The sequence below is a fragment of the Eriocheir sinensis genome, chromosome 1, assembly GCF_024679095.1.
Source record: "Eriocheir sinensis breed Jianghai 21 chromosome 1, ASM2467909v1, whole genome shotgun sequence".
Classification (NCBI taxonomy): Eukaryota; Metazoa; Arthropoda; class Malacostraca; order Decapoda; family Varunidae; genus Eriocheir; species Eriocheir sinensis.
This window is the reverse complement of record NC_066509.1, coordinates 17215197-17233295: the sequence shown is the minus strand read 5'-3', so window position 1 is coordinate 17233295 and position 18099 is coordinate 17215197. Positions and strand designations below refer to the sequence as shown.

Genomic DNA, 18099 nt, shown 5'->3' with positions numbered 1-18099 from the left:
GGAGTGAGGAGGAGGAGTGAGTGAGAGAGAGAGAGAGAGAGAGAGAGAGAGAGAGAGAGAGAGAGAGAGAGAGAGAGAGAGAGAGAGAGAGAGAGAGAGAGAGAGAGAGAGAGAGAGAGAGAGAGAGAGAGAGAGAGAGAGAGAGAGAGAGAGAGAGAGAGAGAGAGAGAGAGAGCGTGCGTGCCTGGCGTGCCTGGCGTGCCTGGCGTGCCTGCCTGCCTGCGTGCGTGCGTGCGTGCGTGCCTGAGTACGTGAGTGGGTGGGTGGGTGGGTGAGTGAGTGACTGAGTGCCTGAGTGAGAAAAAAAATTTCCCCCAGCGGCGGGCCGCTGCCCGCTCATCAACATAACTGTAAACTATTGCACTATGTAAGATGTAAAAAAATCAAGAAAAGAAGAGAGAGAGAGAGAGAGAGAGAGAGAGAGAGAGAGAGAGAGAGAGAGAGAGAGAGAGAGAGAGAGAGAGAGAGAGATTAGGTTGCAACGTTATTTGCACCGAGAGAAAACAATCGATGTATGAGTCATGGGTTGCACCACTAGTAGTTACTGCCAACGTCCTCATAGCCACACACACACTTCCAGCGTGCCCTGCGTCCCGTGTTTCGGGACACGTGGAGCCTCGCCTCGCTCATATATGCCTGGCTCAACGCTGGACTCAACCATTCAATCCCGTTCTCCTCATACCACCCACACCGGTGCACCTCTAGGTCTGCTTTTTGCTTCCTTTTCTCATCAGCAAGTGTCAAGGTTACTTATATTTCCACCACTTTAGTTACTAGCCCAGCAAGATGGGACTACTACTGTCTCGCATACTGTCCTTGGTTCAGAGCAAGAAACCCTGCAGGATTTTAATGGGTAAGCCATACTCGACAGACACTCACTGTGAGGGTCTTGGGTCTCTCTCTCTCTCTCTCTCTCTCTCTCTCTCTCTCTCTCTCTCTCAAAAGTTGCATATTAAAGTAATTATGTCTCCTCAACATTTTGTTTCTTCCAGTCGGTCTTGACGGCGCCGGGAAGACTACGATTCTCTACAAACTGAAGCTTGGGGAAGTTGTATCCACCATCCCGACCATTGGTGAGGCCATGTAATAACAGTTGTTTTATCGCACTATGTAGTAATATTGTGAAATGTGTGTTCTTAATTGTATTTTGCACTATTATACTATTTTATTTGTTTAGCATGACTTTTACATAGTTTTTGGACTTTCCAGTTTTTATATACTGCAGTAGTTTAGTACATTAACAGGGAATATCAAACACTCTATCCAGCGGTGTCCCGTTTCTGTGAAAAGCATCTGCTTTTGCTTTACTGTGCTTTAAGAAACTAGAACTAATGGATTACACACACACACGCACACACACACACACACAGAGAGAGAGAGAGAGAGAGAGAGAGAGAGAGAGAGAGAGAGAGAGAGAGAGAGAGAGAGAGAGAGAGAGAGAGAGAGAGAGAGAGAGAGATAATATAGATAGATACGCATAGATTATTTTTGATAGATATATAGACAAGCATTGTTTACTTTTGATGAATGTATACTGAATGTAATATACAGGGGCCTTGTCCGCCCTCGTATGGAGTATGCATCTCACGTGTGGGGGGGCTCCACTCACACAGCTCTCTTGGACAGAGTAGAGTCTAAGGCTTTTCGTCTCATCAGCTCTCCTCCTCTTACTGATAGTCTTCTACCTCTTAATTTCCGCCGCCATGTTGCCTCTCTTTCCATCTTCTATCGATATTTTCACACTGACTGCTCTTCTGAACTTGCTAACTGCATGCCTCCCCCCCTCCCGCGGCCCCGCTGCACGCGACTTTCTACTCATACTCATCCCCATACTGTCCAATCCCCTCATGCAAGAGTAAACCAGCATCTTCATTCTTTCATCCCTCACGCTGGTAAACTCTGGAACAATCTTCCTTCATCTGTTTTTCCTCCTGCCTACGACTTGAACTCCTTTAAGTGGAGGGTATCTGGACACCTCTCCTCCCGAAACTGACCTCTCTTTCGGCCACCTCTTTGGATTCTTTTTAGGAGCAGCGAGTAGCGGGCTTTTTTTTTTATTACTGTTTCCTTTTTTTTGTGCCCTTAAGCTGTCTCCTTTGTTGTAAAAAGAAATACTGAATAAGTCAGATCCTTACTAATAAGTTTACCACGTTGTAGGATTCAATGTGGAGACAGTGGAGTACAAGAACATCTCGTTTACCGTATGGGACGTGGGCGGCCAGGAAAAGCTGCGACCCCTGTGGCGGCACTACTTCACCAACACCTCCGCCCTTGTGTACGTGGTTGACTCCAATGACCCCGCCAGGCTGTCCGAGGCGAAGGAAGAGCTCGACGTGATGGTGAGAGGCTGCAGGACCTAATGCAATTAAAATTCTTATCATTATTTCATTTATTTTTCATTAATATATTTATTTATATTTGTAGCACTGCAACAACTAGGGTTGAAAGATTACGTAGTGGGTTAATCAAATTTATAGAAAAAAAATCAGCCTTGCCTTTGAGGTAGTCTGTCTGACAGATGAACCCACTGTTGTTCGTTTGCCAAGTGGGCGTGATGGACGGTATGGATTCAATTTAAGATCTCATCTATATACGATGATCCCTTTTGGATCACTGATCTGATAGCAGAGCCCGTGTTCTATTTACCACAGAGATCTGGATTCTCGTGATCTGAGTGATCCGGATCATGATTTGTCTCATCTAGCTCCGTAGGTGGGTTGTGTTAGTAGTAACTGTTGTTGCATTGGTAGTAAAGTGACATGACAGGTGGCGCACAGCTCTAGCGTATGCTCCCAACTTTACCTAACCTTTTCCTCCTCCTCTCAGATGCGTGACGAGGAGATAGCCGGCTGTCCCCTGCTGGTGGTGGCCAACAAGCGGGACCTGCCTTGTGCCGCGCCCCTTGCCACCATCAGAGACTCGCTTGGCCTCCACAGCCTTTCGAGGGACTGGCATATCCAGCCCACGTGTGCCCCTACCTCTGATGGCATTTATGAGGGTTTGGATTGGCTGGCTACAAAATTAAGATAAACCTGGGCTTGGAGTGTTAAGTTTTCATATTGATGTTCGGATTAGAGAATATTGAATATATTGAATACATTCCAAAGCTAGTGTATATAAAAAATGCTTAAACTATAGCAGCAGCTTCGTCAAGTCATTATTTATAGGCAGAGGTTCTCAACTTGGGTCGCCACCCCTCTAAGGTCGATACTTCTGGGGGTCGCAAGATTTCTAGAATGTGAAAATACATCAGAGAACACAGTTTGAATTTATTAGACCCCAATTTTTCTTTTATATATGTTTTAAAGCAACCCCCACGTAACCTCCGAACTCACGTTAACCTAACACTATATTGGAAATAAATGGATTTCCCTGCTGAGCATTACAAAGCTGCATACATATGATAGTTTACTAACAAATATAAACTATAAAAGATAAAAACTTACTTGTTAAGTAACACAGTCGTGCAATTTTAAATACAAAAAACTATACATATAAACAGTGTTAATCAGTGTTGCTTTTAGTGATCCTAATAAAAATCTGTGGTACTCGGTGGTTTATATATTAATCCAGTGTGATAATAGTGTGAAGGACGAAAAGACAACTAAAAGGTGTGTGATTGTGTGTGTGTGTGTGTGTGAACGACTAATAAAAGAGAGAGAGAGAGAGAGAGAGAGAGAGAGAGAACCCTGGTTACCGTCACCCAGCTCATATCTCTCTCTCTCTCTCTCTCTCTGCTTTGTTAATCTTTCACACACACACACACACACACACACTGCAGGTGATGGCCGCGACAGTCACCCTTCTTGGCTCACTCACTCCCGCGCGCAACACTCTCAGGGCCACAGGCTCGCCACCTGCCGTCCCAGCTTCAAGCGCCCGCAGTCCTGCACCGCACCGACCCTCCCATGGCTTGCAGCGTCTGAGGGCACGAGTGGAAGTGCTTGATACCCTGCGACTAGTTCTCCTTATTTACTATTGTGCTTAGCTACGATGGAGGCGCCGAGGGAGGGAGATGAAGCTTTAGTTATGAAATATTCCATCGTAATATTTCACTGTGGCTGTGTGTGTTCGTCTTCATATTTTGCAACGTTTGCGTGACTGCAGTTCGCGTGGTGCTGGTGTCCCGGTTCTCCTCCTCCGCCTTCTCCTCTTCTTCCTCCTCCTCTTCCTCTTCCTCCTCCAGCCTTGGATGACAACGAGGAGGAATCAAGGGGCGAACCGGATTATTTGTACGCGTTATTTACGAAAACATCAAAAGAGGGAAAGAAAAAAATAGAAAAAAATGCTGCAGCGGCTGTGAGAACGTCAATTTTTTTTTTTTTGCGTGTGTGCGAGCCTTTTTATATAGCTGTAATTACGTGAGTGATTTGCAAACTTGGCAATACGTGGCTGATAAACACGATGAAGAAGCTCTTACTCTATAAAACGTAATAGCGCCATGAGTTTTGGTCCACATGGTGACTGCGGCGATACAGGTTGATACTTTAGACCAGTAGTAGTGCATCACAGAGCCACTTCCCGGGGATCAAGCTGTGGATGTGAGTGAGTGACCTGCTTCTTCCCACCTTCCGCATCACCAAACGAGCGGGTCAGAGCACGAGACGGACACGTGTGAGTTGGAGAGAACCGAGTCGCTGCCTTCCACGGGTCCGGAGGCACTTCAGACGACGCCCATGCATGGCTCAGGTTAACAGTTTGGCCCCGAGGCGCGACAAGGAAGAGAGAGACCAGAGTAAGGTAAGGTGGTGCGTAGATGCTTGTGAATAATTGGTTCCTTCAGGTGTTGTTAATGCTCACGTATGTTATAATGACGGAGGTAATAGGAGGCGATGATGGCATGCATGGGTGGCGCATTAGGAGGGGTCTTCGTTATACCGCTAATGAATAACGTAATGAAATAAGTTAGTGGAAAGCCTCGTCACTTTATTTTGATTATTTTTCTTCTTTTTTCTTCTTCATCTTCTTCTTCTTATTATTATTATCATTATTATTTTTATTTCTTCTTCTTCTTCTTTTTCTTCTTCGATTTTTCTTTTTCTTCTTCTTCTTCTTCATCTCCTTCATCTTATTCATCTTCTTCTTATGAGATGAGACAGGTAGGGAAGGAGGGGAGACATTATACACTACCAACAAAACACTATGCAGGAATCGCCGGGAGTGTCATGCATACAAACGGACAATACATCACAACAACGTAATTCCACTCTCCACACGTACACACGACACACGAAGGTTCTGAAATAATAAAGACACATGAATAATAGGCCGAGGGAGTCCACTGTCTGTGAGGAATCCAATTAACTGAGCCCGAGAGAGTAAACTCTAATGATTGACCTCCACATCGAGAGAATGACCACTGTGAAAATTGTACTGCAGATTGAACTTCGTGTCTTAATCAGTCATTTTCTTGGGAACGGATAACAACAACAACAACAATAATAATCAAGGATACCTGCATAGAAATAATTCCTTAAATGCATATCTGAACTAAAACTTGAGAAAACACGACTGGAAAATGCGGAAAAATCTGGAGTAGAAGGCGAACACACACACACACACACACACACACACACACACACGATTATAATAAGCAGCTGCAATGGGTGAAGGGAGGGGAAAGGAATGGGGAGCCTTTAGCCTTCCCCTCTAAATATCAGGCCAAAAGTTAGCTATTACCATTATTACAGCGAGGGGGGGGGGGGGGCGAATGAAAGGGATTGGCCGACCTGAATACGCCACCTGTATGTCCATCTATTGCATCTGACCTTGTTTAATACCCATTGTGTGTGTGTGTGTGTGTGTGTGTGTGTGTGTGTGTGTGTGTGCATGGTCTCTCCTTCGGTCAATACCTGCTATTATTTAATGCTTCCCCGTTTTCATCTTTCCTCCTCCGCCCACGCCCGCCCTCTCTCTCTCTCTCTCTCTCTCTCTCTCTCTCTCTCTCTCTCTCTCTCTCTCTCTCTCTCTCTCTCTCTCTAATACATACTTCCTTGGATAGTTACCTCGTTTTTTTTTTTTTTAATCTTTCAACCAATATTTAGTTTGACACGTTTTCCCCCTGTCAAGTTAGCTACACTCCAGTCCTCTATCATTTTCACTCTTACTATCGAATATGCCACACGAAAAGCCATAATACTTCTTTGTAAATCACCTACACAAAAACACCTAATGCTATAAAACCTGGGATTCAGCGCCACGCAAACACAGTGACAAATGGACATAACGGGCGCGTAGGTGCCTCTCGCCGAAGCTTCGCACTGCATACTTGATGGGCGCGTTTGTTCGTTTTCAGAAGCAGGTCACGCCCTTGGAGATTGATGTGCTGTGGGGCGGTGGCGGGGGGTGGTGCTGGTGGGCGTGGCAGAGGACATAAAGCTTGGGCGTAAGCGGCGTGGGGTGGTGGCGGAGTCTCTATAAGCCCCTATTTTTAAACATATCAGCGCTACAGTTCCCCCAGTTTGAAAAGCCTCTCGTAGAAGTTGCTGTGATTTCCATGGACTGTTTTGTGATGCCAGTGATAGTTTTACACGGCTTCTGCACCTTGAACGGGCAGAACACCCATGAACATCCGCTTAATCTTCTCTGTGGTCTTCGGAAATAGTAGTAATAGGAGCTCGATACATTTAAGAATATGGACCAATGATATACAAATTGCTGGGAGGAGCTTATGGCTGGTTAACGGTGCAGAAGGAAAAGGGGTTAACAAGTGACGGGAGGGGAAGTGATGGGCGAGGTGGGGAGTGGGGGAGTAAGGTGGGGTAGAAGTGAAGAAGGTGGAGGTCAAAACTAAAAGGTGAGAGAGATGAAGCATTAGGTGAAAAAAAGTGGAGAGAGGGGAGAGGGGAGATAAAGTACAAGGTGGAAGGGGAGAAAGATGAAGCGTTGTCAAGCTGTCACTAGAGGGGGAAGGGGAGAGGGTGATTGTGGATGTTGCAGAACCCTTGTCAGTCTATCAGTAAGGGAAGGGGAGAGGGTGATTTTGGATGTTGCAGAACCCTTGTCAGTCTATCAGTAAGGGAAGGGGAGAGGGTGATTGTGGATGGTGCAGAACCCTTGTCAGTCTATCAGTAAGGGAAGGGGAGAGGGTGATTGTGGATGGTGCAGAACCCTTGTCAGTCTATCAGTAAGGGAAGGGGAGAGGGTGATTGTGGATGGTGCAGAACCCTTGTCAGTCTATCAGTAAGGGAAGGGGAGAGGGTGATTGTGGATGTTGCAGAACCCTTGTCAGTCTATCAGTAAGGGAAGGGGAGAGGGTGATTGTGGATGTTGCAGAACCCTTGTCAGTCTATCAGTAAGGGAAGGGGAGAGGGTGATTGTGGATGGTGCAGAACCCTTGTCAGTCTATCAGTAAGGGAAGGGGAGAGGGTGATTGTGGATGGTGCAGAACCCTTGTCAGTCTATCAGTAAGGGAAGGGGAGAGGGTGATTGTGGATGGTGCAGAACCCTTGTCAGTCTATCAGTAAGGGAAGGGGAGAGGGTGATTGTGGATGGTGCAGAACCCTTGTCAGACTATCAGTAAGGGAAGGGGAGAGGGTGACTGTAGATGGTGCAGAACCCTTGTCAGTCTATCAGTAAGGGAAGGGGAGAGGGTGATTGTGGATGGTGCAGAACCCTTGTCAGACTATCAGTAAGGGAAGGGGAGAGGGTGATTGTGGATGGTGCAGAACCCTTGTCAGTCTATCAGTAAGGGAAGGGGAGAGGGTGATTGTGGATGGTGCAGAACCCTTGTCAGTCTATCAGTAAGGGAAGGGGAGAGGGTGATTGTGGATGGTGCAGAACCCTTGTCAGACTATCAGTAAAGGAAGGGGAGAGGGTGATTGTGGATGTTGCAGAACCCTTGTCAGTCTATCAGTAAGGGAAGGGGAGAGGGTGATTGTGGATGGTGCAGAACCCTTGTCAGTCTATCAGTAAGGGAAGGGGAGAGGGTGATTGTGGATGATGCAGAACCCTTGTCAGACTATCAGTAAGGGAAGGGGAGAGGGTGATTGTGGATGGTGCAGAACCCTTGTCAGTCTATCAGTAAGGGAAGGGGAGAGGGTGACTGGGGACAAGATCGTGAGTGCAATGAGCGTCTGAGCCAAGTCGAAGGTAAAGCTACTGGCAGAAACTTGCGGTGGTTCAATGGTTGGTAATGAGGGACTGAACGTAAATGAAGCAGTAAGGTGGAATTCCATAGACTTTTACGTAGCAAACAACGGAACCAGTGAGCTCGTAACCTTTAGTTCTTGGCCATATTTATGCTTTTACATAATGGCAGTAACTTCCGGTGGCTTAGTGTTTAGAGGGGCTGGGCGTGATAAATGAAACTGTAAGGTGAAATTCTATAGATTTTTACGCAACAAGCAACGGAACCAGTGACCTTGTAATGGCAGTAACTTGCGTTGGCTTTGTTAGTAATGAGGGGCTGGGCGTGATAAATGAAACAGTAAGGAAGCATTCTATAGACTTTTAGGTAACAAACAACGGAACCAGTGAGCTCATGGCCTTTCTTTCTCGGCCAAGTTTATATGTTTATGTAATGGTAGTAATGACGGGGTTGAGGTTATACATAGACCAGGAGGGAGTAATTTACAGGATTTTACATAACTAACTAACCCAACGCTTTTGATACAGTAGTAGGCATATGGGTAGGAGGAGACTGAGCGTTGTATTCTTAAATATTTCGGCTTTCGTGGGAGTTTTGGGCATTTCCAGGGGTACTTTTTATGACCCTTCTAGTAGTTTGACCCTTCCTCTGTACCATGCTCCCAAAACGAACGATCATTACAACCCGACTGATCTCCTATTTAGGCTTTGGAAGTAGTTGATGTGAGGAGTGGAAGCGACTGACAACACCGACCTTAGATTTTTACTGTACAAGAACACACAAAAGGGCCCATGTTGTGTACTGCTGGAGGTGATACAGTGACCAAGAGAGACGAATTTAATGGATTTTACGCGACTAACCCAACATTTTTAATACAACAGTTGGCATAAGGACGGTTTGTTCGGCTCTCATACATATTTTACAATCGAAGAGCACAATAAGGCATGTATTGTGGACTGTCGGAGGTGATACATAGGCCAAGAGAGACGCATTCTGTGGATATTACGTCACTAACCCAACGTCTTTGATACAGTAACTAGGATAATGAACTGAATTTTTTTACGATCGAGGAGCACACAAAAAGGCCCCTATTGTGTGATATCGGGGGTGATTTATTGACCAAAAGAGACGTATTCTGTGGGTATTATGTAACTTTGTGAGCGTGTAAGCAGTGATGTAATAGCCTTTCTTCCCTGACCGTGTGTATATATAATCTTCGTACACGAGGTCAGGTCACAGTCAAGTCGAGGTCAAGTTAGGTCACGGGGTACGGAGCAATTAATTCCGGGAGGGATTCAGGTGAGGCGACTTCGAAGAAATTCCACGATATATTAAGATTACTCCGACGAAACTTATGACAATTGATTTCTTTGTCTCTTAGATGCTAATTAAACAGGTAGAGAGATAAATTCCAAACTATATTAAAATTACTTCAGCCTACGGAACTAGTGACACCCATGATATATATTTTTTGCCACGTAGGCCTATATCTACAGAAGCTAATGACACACCTGAATATCTTTTTTTTGCCGTTTAGATAGTTATAGATACCCTACGTCTCAGGTAAAGGTAATACTTTTCTTTTAACCACTCCTCTTAACTCTATTTTAATGGGAGCAGTGAATTGCTGTTTTTTTTTTCATTATTTTTTTCCCATGAGCTGTTTCCTTTACTGTAGAAATAAAAGAAGGCAATGCTACACTATATCAAAATTACTTCAACCTGCGGACTTGGCAACACCTCTGAATTTTCTCTTTTTGCCGTTTATTTACTTACAGATACACTCGGTCATGTCTCAGGGTACAGGTTAATCATCTACGGAGTGTGGGTGAGGCGACCACGGTACAAATCGATAATGTAGTCTTTTTTTTCTAGGTCAAAGGATATAGTGGGACTCGTTGACTCTATTTCTGGAGCGTGTGGATGGTTACGTAAGGAGTCGGGTGGAAGGAATGAGGCTGCGTGTGTGTGTGTGTGTGTGTGTGTGTGTGTGTGTGTGTGTGTGTGTGTGTGTGTGTGTGTGTGTGTGTGTGTGTGTGTGTGTGTGTGTGTGTAAAGCCTCGAGAAGTGTGAGTCGCTCCTGCTTTTGGTCCGTACTCTCAGACAATTTTGGCTCTCACAACTACTATTTTCAAAGGCCACAAAGGAGATTAGTTGGGTTCTCGTGAGTGTTTTCCACATTCATGGTGCAGAAACCTTATCAAACTCTCACTAGGCTCATAAAACTACCCATGCAAATACCCCCAACCTCTACGAACGCCTTGCCAAATGTGGGTGATGCTTCCTTTTGTTCCGTTCTTCGTTCATTCACCCCGTGGCATTTACGATGCATACCTCGACAAGAGAGGCTGACATTTTATTCGTCTCTCTCTCTCTCTCTCTCTCTCTCTCTCTCTCTCTCTCTCTCTCTCTCTCTCTCTCTCTCTCTCTCTCTCTCTCTCTCTCTCTCTCTCTCTCTCTCTCTCTCTCTCTCTCTCTCTCTCTCTCTCTCTCTCTCTCTCTCTCTCTCTCTCTCTCTCTCTCTCTCTCTCTCTCTCTCTCTCTCTCTCTCTCTCTCTCTCTCAAAGAATGCCTTAATTGATTCACTACACAGCAAGCTCCTAAAGTCTCCTAAGAAACACAACATTTGTTACGGTTGCTGAGGGCAAACTTTTTAACGCAATAATTTACTATCCTTCGTACGACACACGCGGCGCACTTCCTTCATTACTTATTGTCACACCTGCAATTTCGTACACCCAAGACGTACAATTACGCTTCACGCAAATAAAGAGACTCGCTTTAGAGCTGCTGACCACTGACAGCACAGTTTTTAATCATCGTTACTTCCCGCAGGGCCCATCCGACGGTGCACGGTGTCTCCCCGAGTGGCGTGCCCCTGGTGCTGAGACAAGAGGTCCCATAATGGAGTGGGAGCCAGAACGGGTGTCGGGGACCTCACGTCGACTCCAGGAGGCAGCAACTTTGACAATGGAGGAAACCGAGGAAATCTCTCCGTCCTGCCGCCCATCAAGGACTCGGGAAAGAGAACCGAAAAATTCGCCCTTTCTGAATTAGATGATATTTCCCTCAAGTATGTAAATTAACTAGGCCTATCTAGGTAAAACGGGTAATTATAGATATAAGAAAAAAACTCCCTCTCAGAAGGTGCGAGGGAGTTGCTGTCATTTTTATATTTCCAGTTTGACATTAATAGACTAGTGGCTTGAAACGGGCGATAATCCATTTACAGGCAGCGCCCACCCAGAGCAGTGTCAAAAGGGGTCAGTCACCTGGTCTTGTTTCAGTACCCGCGATGAATAAGAGCCTCGTGTTGATAGGAAGTCAAGCATACTATATAGCACAAAACTACATACTACACCCAAGTCATATCTTTCAGGGGCATGTATCAGACGTAGGGTTTGTTTCCGGGATCCAGGATCGGACAATTTTCCGGACCCGGATTTTAAAGGTTTAATAATCCCGGGATATTTTGCAAATCCAGGAAATCCTGGGAAAAATCAGATGAAAAAATCATGAAATTAAGTATAAAAAAAAAAGACAAATTTGACTGCAGGATAGTTGTGAACTTGTGAACTTGTGCTTCTATTTATATGTATATACAGGGTGTCCCGTGAGGAGTGTTTTGTGTGTGTGTGTGAACACTGTGAAGGAAGGACTTACTGTTTAGGTATTCTCTTGAGTATTATAAAGCAGCCATGGCACTCCCGTTACCCGTAACAGAGCCCGTATAATGAACACCATGTCTGCATATTCCACTTTGCTGTATGTATACGGCATTGAGATGAGCGTGACAGCTTAAAAAAAAAAAAAACCAGCACACTTTCCCTCCTCGCGTGAGTGACCGAACAGTGACGGTTACCAGTAAACTGTCTGTCTGTCTGTTATTTCATCAATTCATTTTGTTAAATTATGTCAATTATTATTTTCATGTATGGAAAATTTCAGTATACATTTTCTTTTCCTTATATATCTGACAATTTTTTTTGTCATTTACATTTAATCATTACTGTTTTCAGAGATTGAAAACATATTGTGTGTTGAATTTGTGTTACTTAAGATTTTCATGAAATCCATAGATGCTATATGAATGCAGAATATAATTTTCCTTTTGATTAATTCATTTAATTTAATTTTATGTCATTAATTATTGTTTTTATTTTATGGAAAATTGTTCGTGTTATTTATGATCTTATTATCAAAATTCCATACATGCTCGATTGCTTATTAATCATTTAGTTTACACAGGAATGCAGAACATGTATGTTTTATTTTTATTCATTCATTTGATTAAACTTACTGTCATTTATTGCTTTCATTTTATGGAAATTTGCTTGTGTTAAATAAGATCTTATTCTATGAGATACTTCTTAATCATTTAGTTCATATTATAAATAAAGAATGCATACGTTTAATTTTTCTTCATTTATTTTTATTAAATTTTCTGTCATTAAGTACTCTTTTCATTTCACTGGGTATACATGGAAACAAATGTTTTTTTTTCTTTCTTTCTTTATCAGCGATAATGAACTATAATTCACATTGTCATTCACATTGGAATTCGGAAGCAGAAAAAAAAGTAGTAAACGCAGCATATACTAGCTCTTATTCTTATTCCTTTTACTTTGTTGAGAAACAAAGTGTATGCTGAAAATTTGGAATTAAATATTAAGTGGAATTAATAAGACAGTCAATCTACAGTAATATTTTTGCATATCTATTAATGTTAAGCACATCAAAAATCTGAACGTGAAACTAGGTATAATGTGCAATTTTAGACAATTGAAAATCCTGAAATCCAGGATCCGGATGGGCTAATTTTATCCCGGAATCCCGGGACAAAGAAAAAGGTCCAAAACGACAATCCCTAATCAGACGTTATCATTGGTTTTATGGAAGCGATACATTAGCAAAGTCGTGAGAGTTGACAAGTCGAGTCCCAATGGAAGTAATAAGTTAATATTTGACGTTATTTCGTCCCAGGAATGAGGTGCTGCGGGCCACGAAAGAGGTGTCTGACCGTGGGCTGCAGGGCTTACTCGTGAACCTGAGGGCGCAGGACAGACCGGGACGGCGTCTTGTCCACGGACATGGTGAAGGGATCACTTTAAAAATTCCAGGTGACCACCAAAATTGGGAAGAAAAATGTTTATATATTCCTGAGTATACACAATTCAGTAAACTTCAAGGCACCAATATCACAGTAATTATTTCTTGATGAAAGTCATAAAAGAATATTCTACAAATGGGATGAGTTCGAGCCAGTTCCATAGTCCAACAGAGGGTCACTTTAAGCACCCTAACCAAACCATAAAATCCCATACAGTCCATAAAGGTCAGGTTTTCTATTTGGTACCCGATACTAAAGAGACCATGTATAGTTTCCTCAAATTTGCTAGGTTATATTTGGGGAGGCGGTGGCTGAGTCGTCAAAGTAACGGCCTCGTGTTCAGGAGGACGCGAGTTCAATCGCCAATTGCCTGGCTGGGATTTTTTTCAGCCCGCCGGTGGCTTCTAAACTACCCACTACCAACAGAAGACCACCTCAGCCCCCTCTAGATTCGGGATCAAGAGATGCTGAGATGATGAGCATGAGCCAATGCAAGCGGGATAGCTTCAAACACACTCGCACCACTATAAGCCCAGCCGATGTCAGGACCCGCCGGAATGAAGCCTTCGACCGACTTGGACCGACCATCAGGATCCACCGGAAGGGCGCAACCGGCAACAATGTAAAAAAAACAAAAATGAACACCAAGCACTAGATAAACTTCAGTACATTGCCGTTTGGGTCGGGAGCTTACAAGGCCCGCTGTGTTGAACTGTGGAACTGGCCTGAAGTGACACCTAACCCCAGCTCCCTCCCCCCTCTCCAGCTCAAGCTCAGCGAGGAGGGGATGAAGAACCTGTGCAAGAAGTTCGGCGAGGCGGGGAACCACGTGCCTATGGTGCGCTACGAGGACATGTTCAACTACCTGGCCAAGTCCCGAATGGAGGCCCTCAGAGCCCCGCCGCCCACGCCGCGCCCCAGGTCAGCCACCTTCGGGGCAGATCGCTACATACATTTTCTCTTCATAGTTAACCCTAAACCGCTTCACCTCGTCAATGACTCTACTTCATTTTTCCCTAAGGGCCGAGAGTTCGCAGGCGTCTGAGCACCCGCAGCCACAACGCCAACAACCACGAAAAATTAACTTGAGGAACAGGTGAATGCTTACTGCCACTGGTCTCATATAAAGGCGGGATGGGTGATCTCCCTGTAAAAGATGTTGGCCCACGCAGCCATCTTGATTTCCATTGTCAGGCGTGGGTTACTTATAAGGAGCTGCAGTGTGATATGACGTTTAGCTGCGTTGCCTGACAGTCCGAATGCATCAACAGATTATTACCAAAAATATGGTTACAATCTTTGTATGTTTCAATTAGTATAATTTGATGAATTACCGTTTCAGTAGATGTCATCGAAATACTTCTCTAAATATCGACTCATGAAAATCATTACCATTGTTATCACCTATTTTTCGTTATCCATGACTGTCCATGACTGGTAGGCTATGACTGAATATAAATTGAATAAAAATCAGGTTGTGTGCCTCCTATTTCTTCTGGACATTATGGAAAATATACCTTATTTTTTTCTTCGAGTCTATCGCCCTTTTTAATTTCATAACTGGAATAGACAGGAGCGAATGTCCTGAGTCAGAGAAAATGTACTTTAAATTTTCAAACATCTCTTGGAAAGTAAATTTTATAAATCGTCAGAGTTGAATACTTGATATATTAAGTATTATGTTATGTGTTAATTACTGACAATGAAAATGCTTAAGTGCCTTAACACGTCCAAAAGTTAATTACTTCATCTTACATCGTGATCCCTTATATGTGGCACATATTCATTGAAAATATTTGATTTCCAATAAATGGCAACGATATCAGCTATTTTCTTTAGAACCTTATTGCTGACTGCACATGAAACAACATTCAAACTTTCAATACAAATCACATTCCATTTACTGGGCTGTATATTTATGGCGTTCCACCTACAGTGGTCACATGGCTCCGGGATAGGCTGTCAAGAGCCAATATTTGGAGTTATGTTGAAATCAACCTTTTGGTCTTCTACTGCATCGAGCAACATGGCGCCCACGCCTTCCATGGTGGCTACACACACTTCCAATGATATGGAGATCTTCCACCCAGCTCTTATTAAGAGATATCAATGGTTGGAACCAAATAGTCTCTATTTGAATCTATCCTCTGACTTCGTATACGTAGATATGTCTAAACTTATATAACAAATCTCGGAAATTTGCTTAGTTCTCTATGTCCTCTTTACTGTCCCTCCCTCCCTCCCCATTCCGTGGTGCAGAGTCCTCCTCAGCGACAAGGACGAGGCCAAGCTCATCATCGACATGGACCGCCAGCTGACAGGGAAGCCAGTGAACATGGCTGACTTTCGCAGGACCATGTATGACCTGGATCGTGACCGCAACGACTTCCTCACCGGCCAGCAAGTGTGTACAGAAACCTTATAAAACAACTGAATACTAATCCGAAAATCGCTGCGGCAATTTCTTCAATGGCTCCTCTTTCCGTCTTTGTAGGTTGAAGTTGCTTTTTTGTGAGTGCGGAGCGTACCTAACCCCCGACGTGGGGGCCCGCCTGTTGCTGGCCACGGACCGCACCGGCGCGGACATGTACAAAATTGAAACCCTGATGAACTACCTGACGCGAGTTAAACCAGAAACACACCTCACCGTCGACTCTGGTAACGGGTAACACCACATTTACATCCACAGACCACAAGAATGAGTGGTAACAATGTTCTTACGGCAGAACATTTAGGTATAACCTTCAAGTGGACCACAGTTTGCTTCGTAAGATCCTATTAACAATATTTTGTCTCATAACTAGCTAATCACCATCCTCCTATTATATCTCTCCTTCCCTTCTGCCAGGAAACAACCACAGGCCGCGGCAGGCAAGTCGATGCTTAACGCCCCCTGGGAACTGGCTCAGCAACAGGTAGGCTAATTTAACACTTTCATAATGAATTAGTGAACTAGAATGTTATTATAAGCCCAAATAAGACGACACGAGTGAGTGGCATAGCCCAGACTGAACGTATTGAGCCCGAGCCATTCCCTTCCCCACACCCTGCAGGAGTCCACCAACCGAAGAGAGTTTCCTCCTGACGAGGGTTCAGCGAAGATGAGCAGCAGCAGCAACAAAGGCTCCGGCAGCAGCAACTAGAGCATCACCCCCTCGCCCCGCCCCCTCCCGAGGCCGAGCTCCCCTTTGACGTGTAGAAGTGGAGCAGCGACTACCAGTACTTGGCTCAAGCCGTCTACCAGGCCGACCTGACCAGTCAGGTAAGTGGACGGATCGAGGAGTAAGTTGAGTACATGATAGGTCAATATAAGATGCGAGTTAGGCCGGGAGCACACGAGCGACTTTGTGGCGCCACGTCGTAGCGTCGGTGTGTGGCGGGGATGTGGCTTCCTATAGGTTTCCATTGTTTAGAAGCTATGCCGCGCACACGAGCGACTGGGGCGAGCTGTCGCTGATCCCCGCCACAGGGTGGCGCGGCTCTGTGTCGAGGACCCGCGCACACGAACGACTGTGGCTGAGCGATGGACACGTGCTGCCTGGCAAACAGTTACATGCTAAACGTTGAGGAGTAAATAAGTGACACTCTGATGGTTAAGAATCTGTAATAAAGGTCTGATACTGATAATTATATTATTTACATACCGGTACCTTAATGTTATGGCAAGTCTCTCCTCAGCTGGAATGCTCCGCCTCATGTTTGTATTGGCTTTCTGGAGGTAGGGACCAAGTAAGGTAAGGAGCTCATTAAAACTTTCTTGAGACATCCTGAAGTAGTTGAAGAATTTTGCACTGTCTGCGCTCAAGTCACCCATTATGGTGTAAAATTGTCCATGAGTCAGCCTCGATGAAGTTATTGGGTGCATCCATAGTGCTCTCTGTCTTTCACGACGACGACGGCGGCGCCGCAGAAGCAGAAGTAATGCAACTGCTTCGTCCTGTAATGCAACTGCTTCGTCTTCAAGAGTCCATGCTGGAATTGAGGTCTCGAAGGGCACGGGGCGTGGCGCAGTGGCGTGTGCCCATACACATGGGCGACTCTGTGGTGTGGCTCAGTCAAGACACAGTTGCTTAAACACGCTTCAGTGTGGCGCCACAGCGTGGCGAACACAAAGTCGCTCGTGTGCTCCCGGCCAAATGGCTCCGCCCGCCACAACTCGCCACTGTTTTGTGGCGACCACAAAAAAGTGGCCCGTGTGCATGCACCCATAGAGATGCGTGGGTTCTATTTTGAGTATTATTTTGTGGCGGCCACTGACCACTAAAAAGTGGCTCGTGTGAATCCAGCCTAAAGATTCGGTTTAGTGACGAACCTTTTCTCGTCTCCTACTGAATCAACTGGTCTTCTGTTGTTATATATGCCTTCTACTAACCTTAATTCAAACCTATCGGCCCGTCCATAAAACGCAACTAAACCAAGATGAGCAACAAAAAAGTTTGGCTCACCTGCAGCGAAAACAGTAAGCAGGAAAAAGGTAGGAGCGCAGAGATAAGTGTCCTTTCCACACGAGATTCACGTGTATACTGATTTGTTGACACTTTTACCTCCCGGGGGAACACTGCAGGTAAATCTGCCTTTGTAACGGGTCTTTTCAGTCTTCCTTATTTTCTTGTAGGTTTTCACTATTCAATTCCACAGGTTCTGTATCTGACTTTTGTGTCTCTTGAAAATTCTTGTTTCTTTCCGTCCAGAGAATATAATAGTCACGTCAACAAATTCACGCTGTAATCGGAAGGGACAACAATAAACGTCAACAAATTCACGCTGTAATCGGAAGGGACAACAATAAACAAGATAAATGGTTAGACACCAGTTTACTTTAAATAAAGTAGAAACCCCAAAACAGCCTCACAAACTGAAGTCTCCAACACGAAGGCTTCAGCACGCCGGACTCCGCAAT

General features: G+C 44.7%; 1 protein-coding gene and 1 pseudogene across 2 annotated transcripts; both read left to right on the top strand.

The window, feature by feature from the left end:
- Nucleotides 1-494: 494 nt before the first annotated feature.
- On the top strand, nucleotides 495-3549 carry LOC126995665 (ADP-ribosylation factor-like). Of its 2 annotated transcripts, none has more exons than XM_050855433.1 (4): nucleotides 495-705; nucleotides 993-1073; nucleotides 2158-2339; nucleotides 2827-3549. In XM_050855433.1, the coding sequence occupies exons 1-4, from the start codon at nucleotides 522-524 to the stop codon at nucleotides 3028-3030; spliced, it is 651 nt and encodes a 216-aa protein (XP_050711390.1). In that variant the 5' UTR covers nucleotides 495-521; the 3' UTR covers nucleotides 3031-3549. The 2 variants fall into 2 exon arrangements, with proteins under 2 accessions (XP_050711390.1, XP_050711391.1); XM_050855434.1 differs by having other exon boundaries at nucleotides 505-853.
- A 6330-nt stretch (nucleotides 3550-9879) lies between these two features.
- LOC127000685 (uncharacterized) lies at nucleotides 9880-16573 on the top strand (annotated as a pseudogene).
- The last annotated feature ends 1526 nt before the right edge of the window (nucleotides 16574-18099 follow it).

Excerpts from the sequence above, each read along its gene's own strand:
- LOC126995665 (XM_050855433.1), top strand. The coding sequence starts at position 522 with ATGGGTTGCACCACTAGTAGTTACTGCCAACGTCCTCATAGCCACACA. Across the intron at positions 706-992 it reads CCACACCGGTGCACCTCTAG|TCGGTCTTGACGGCGCCGGG; the intron begins GTCTGCTTTTTG and ends TGTTTCTTCCAG. Across the intron at positions 1,074-2,157 it reads ATCCACCATCCCGACCATTG|GATTCAATGTGGAGACAGTG; the intron begins GTGAGGCCATGT and ends ACCACGTTGTAG.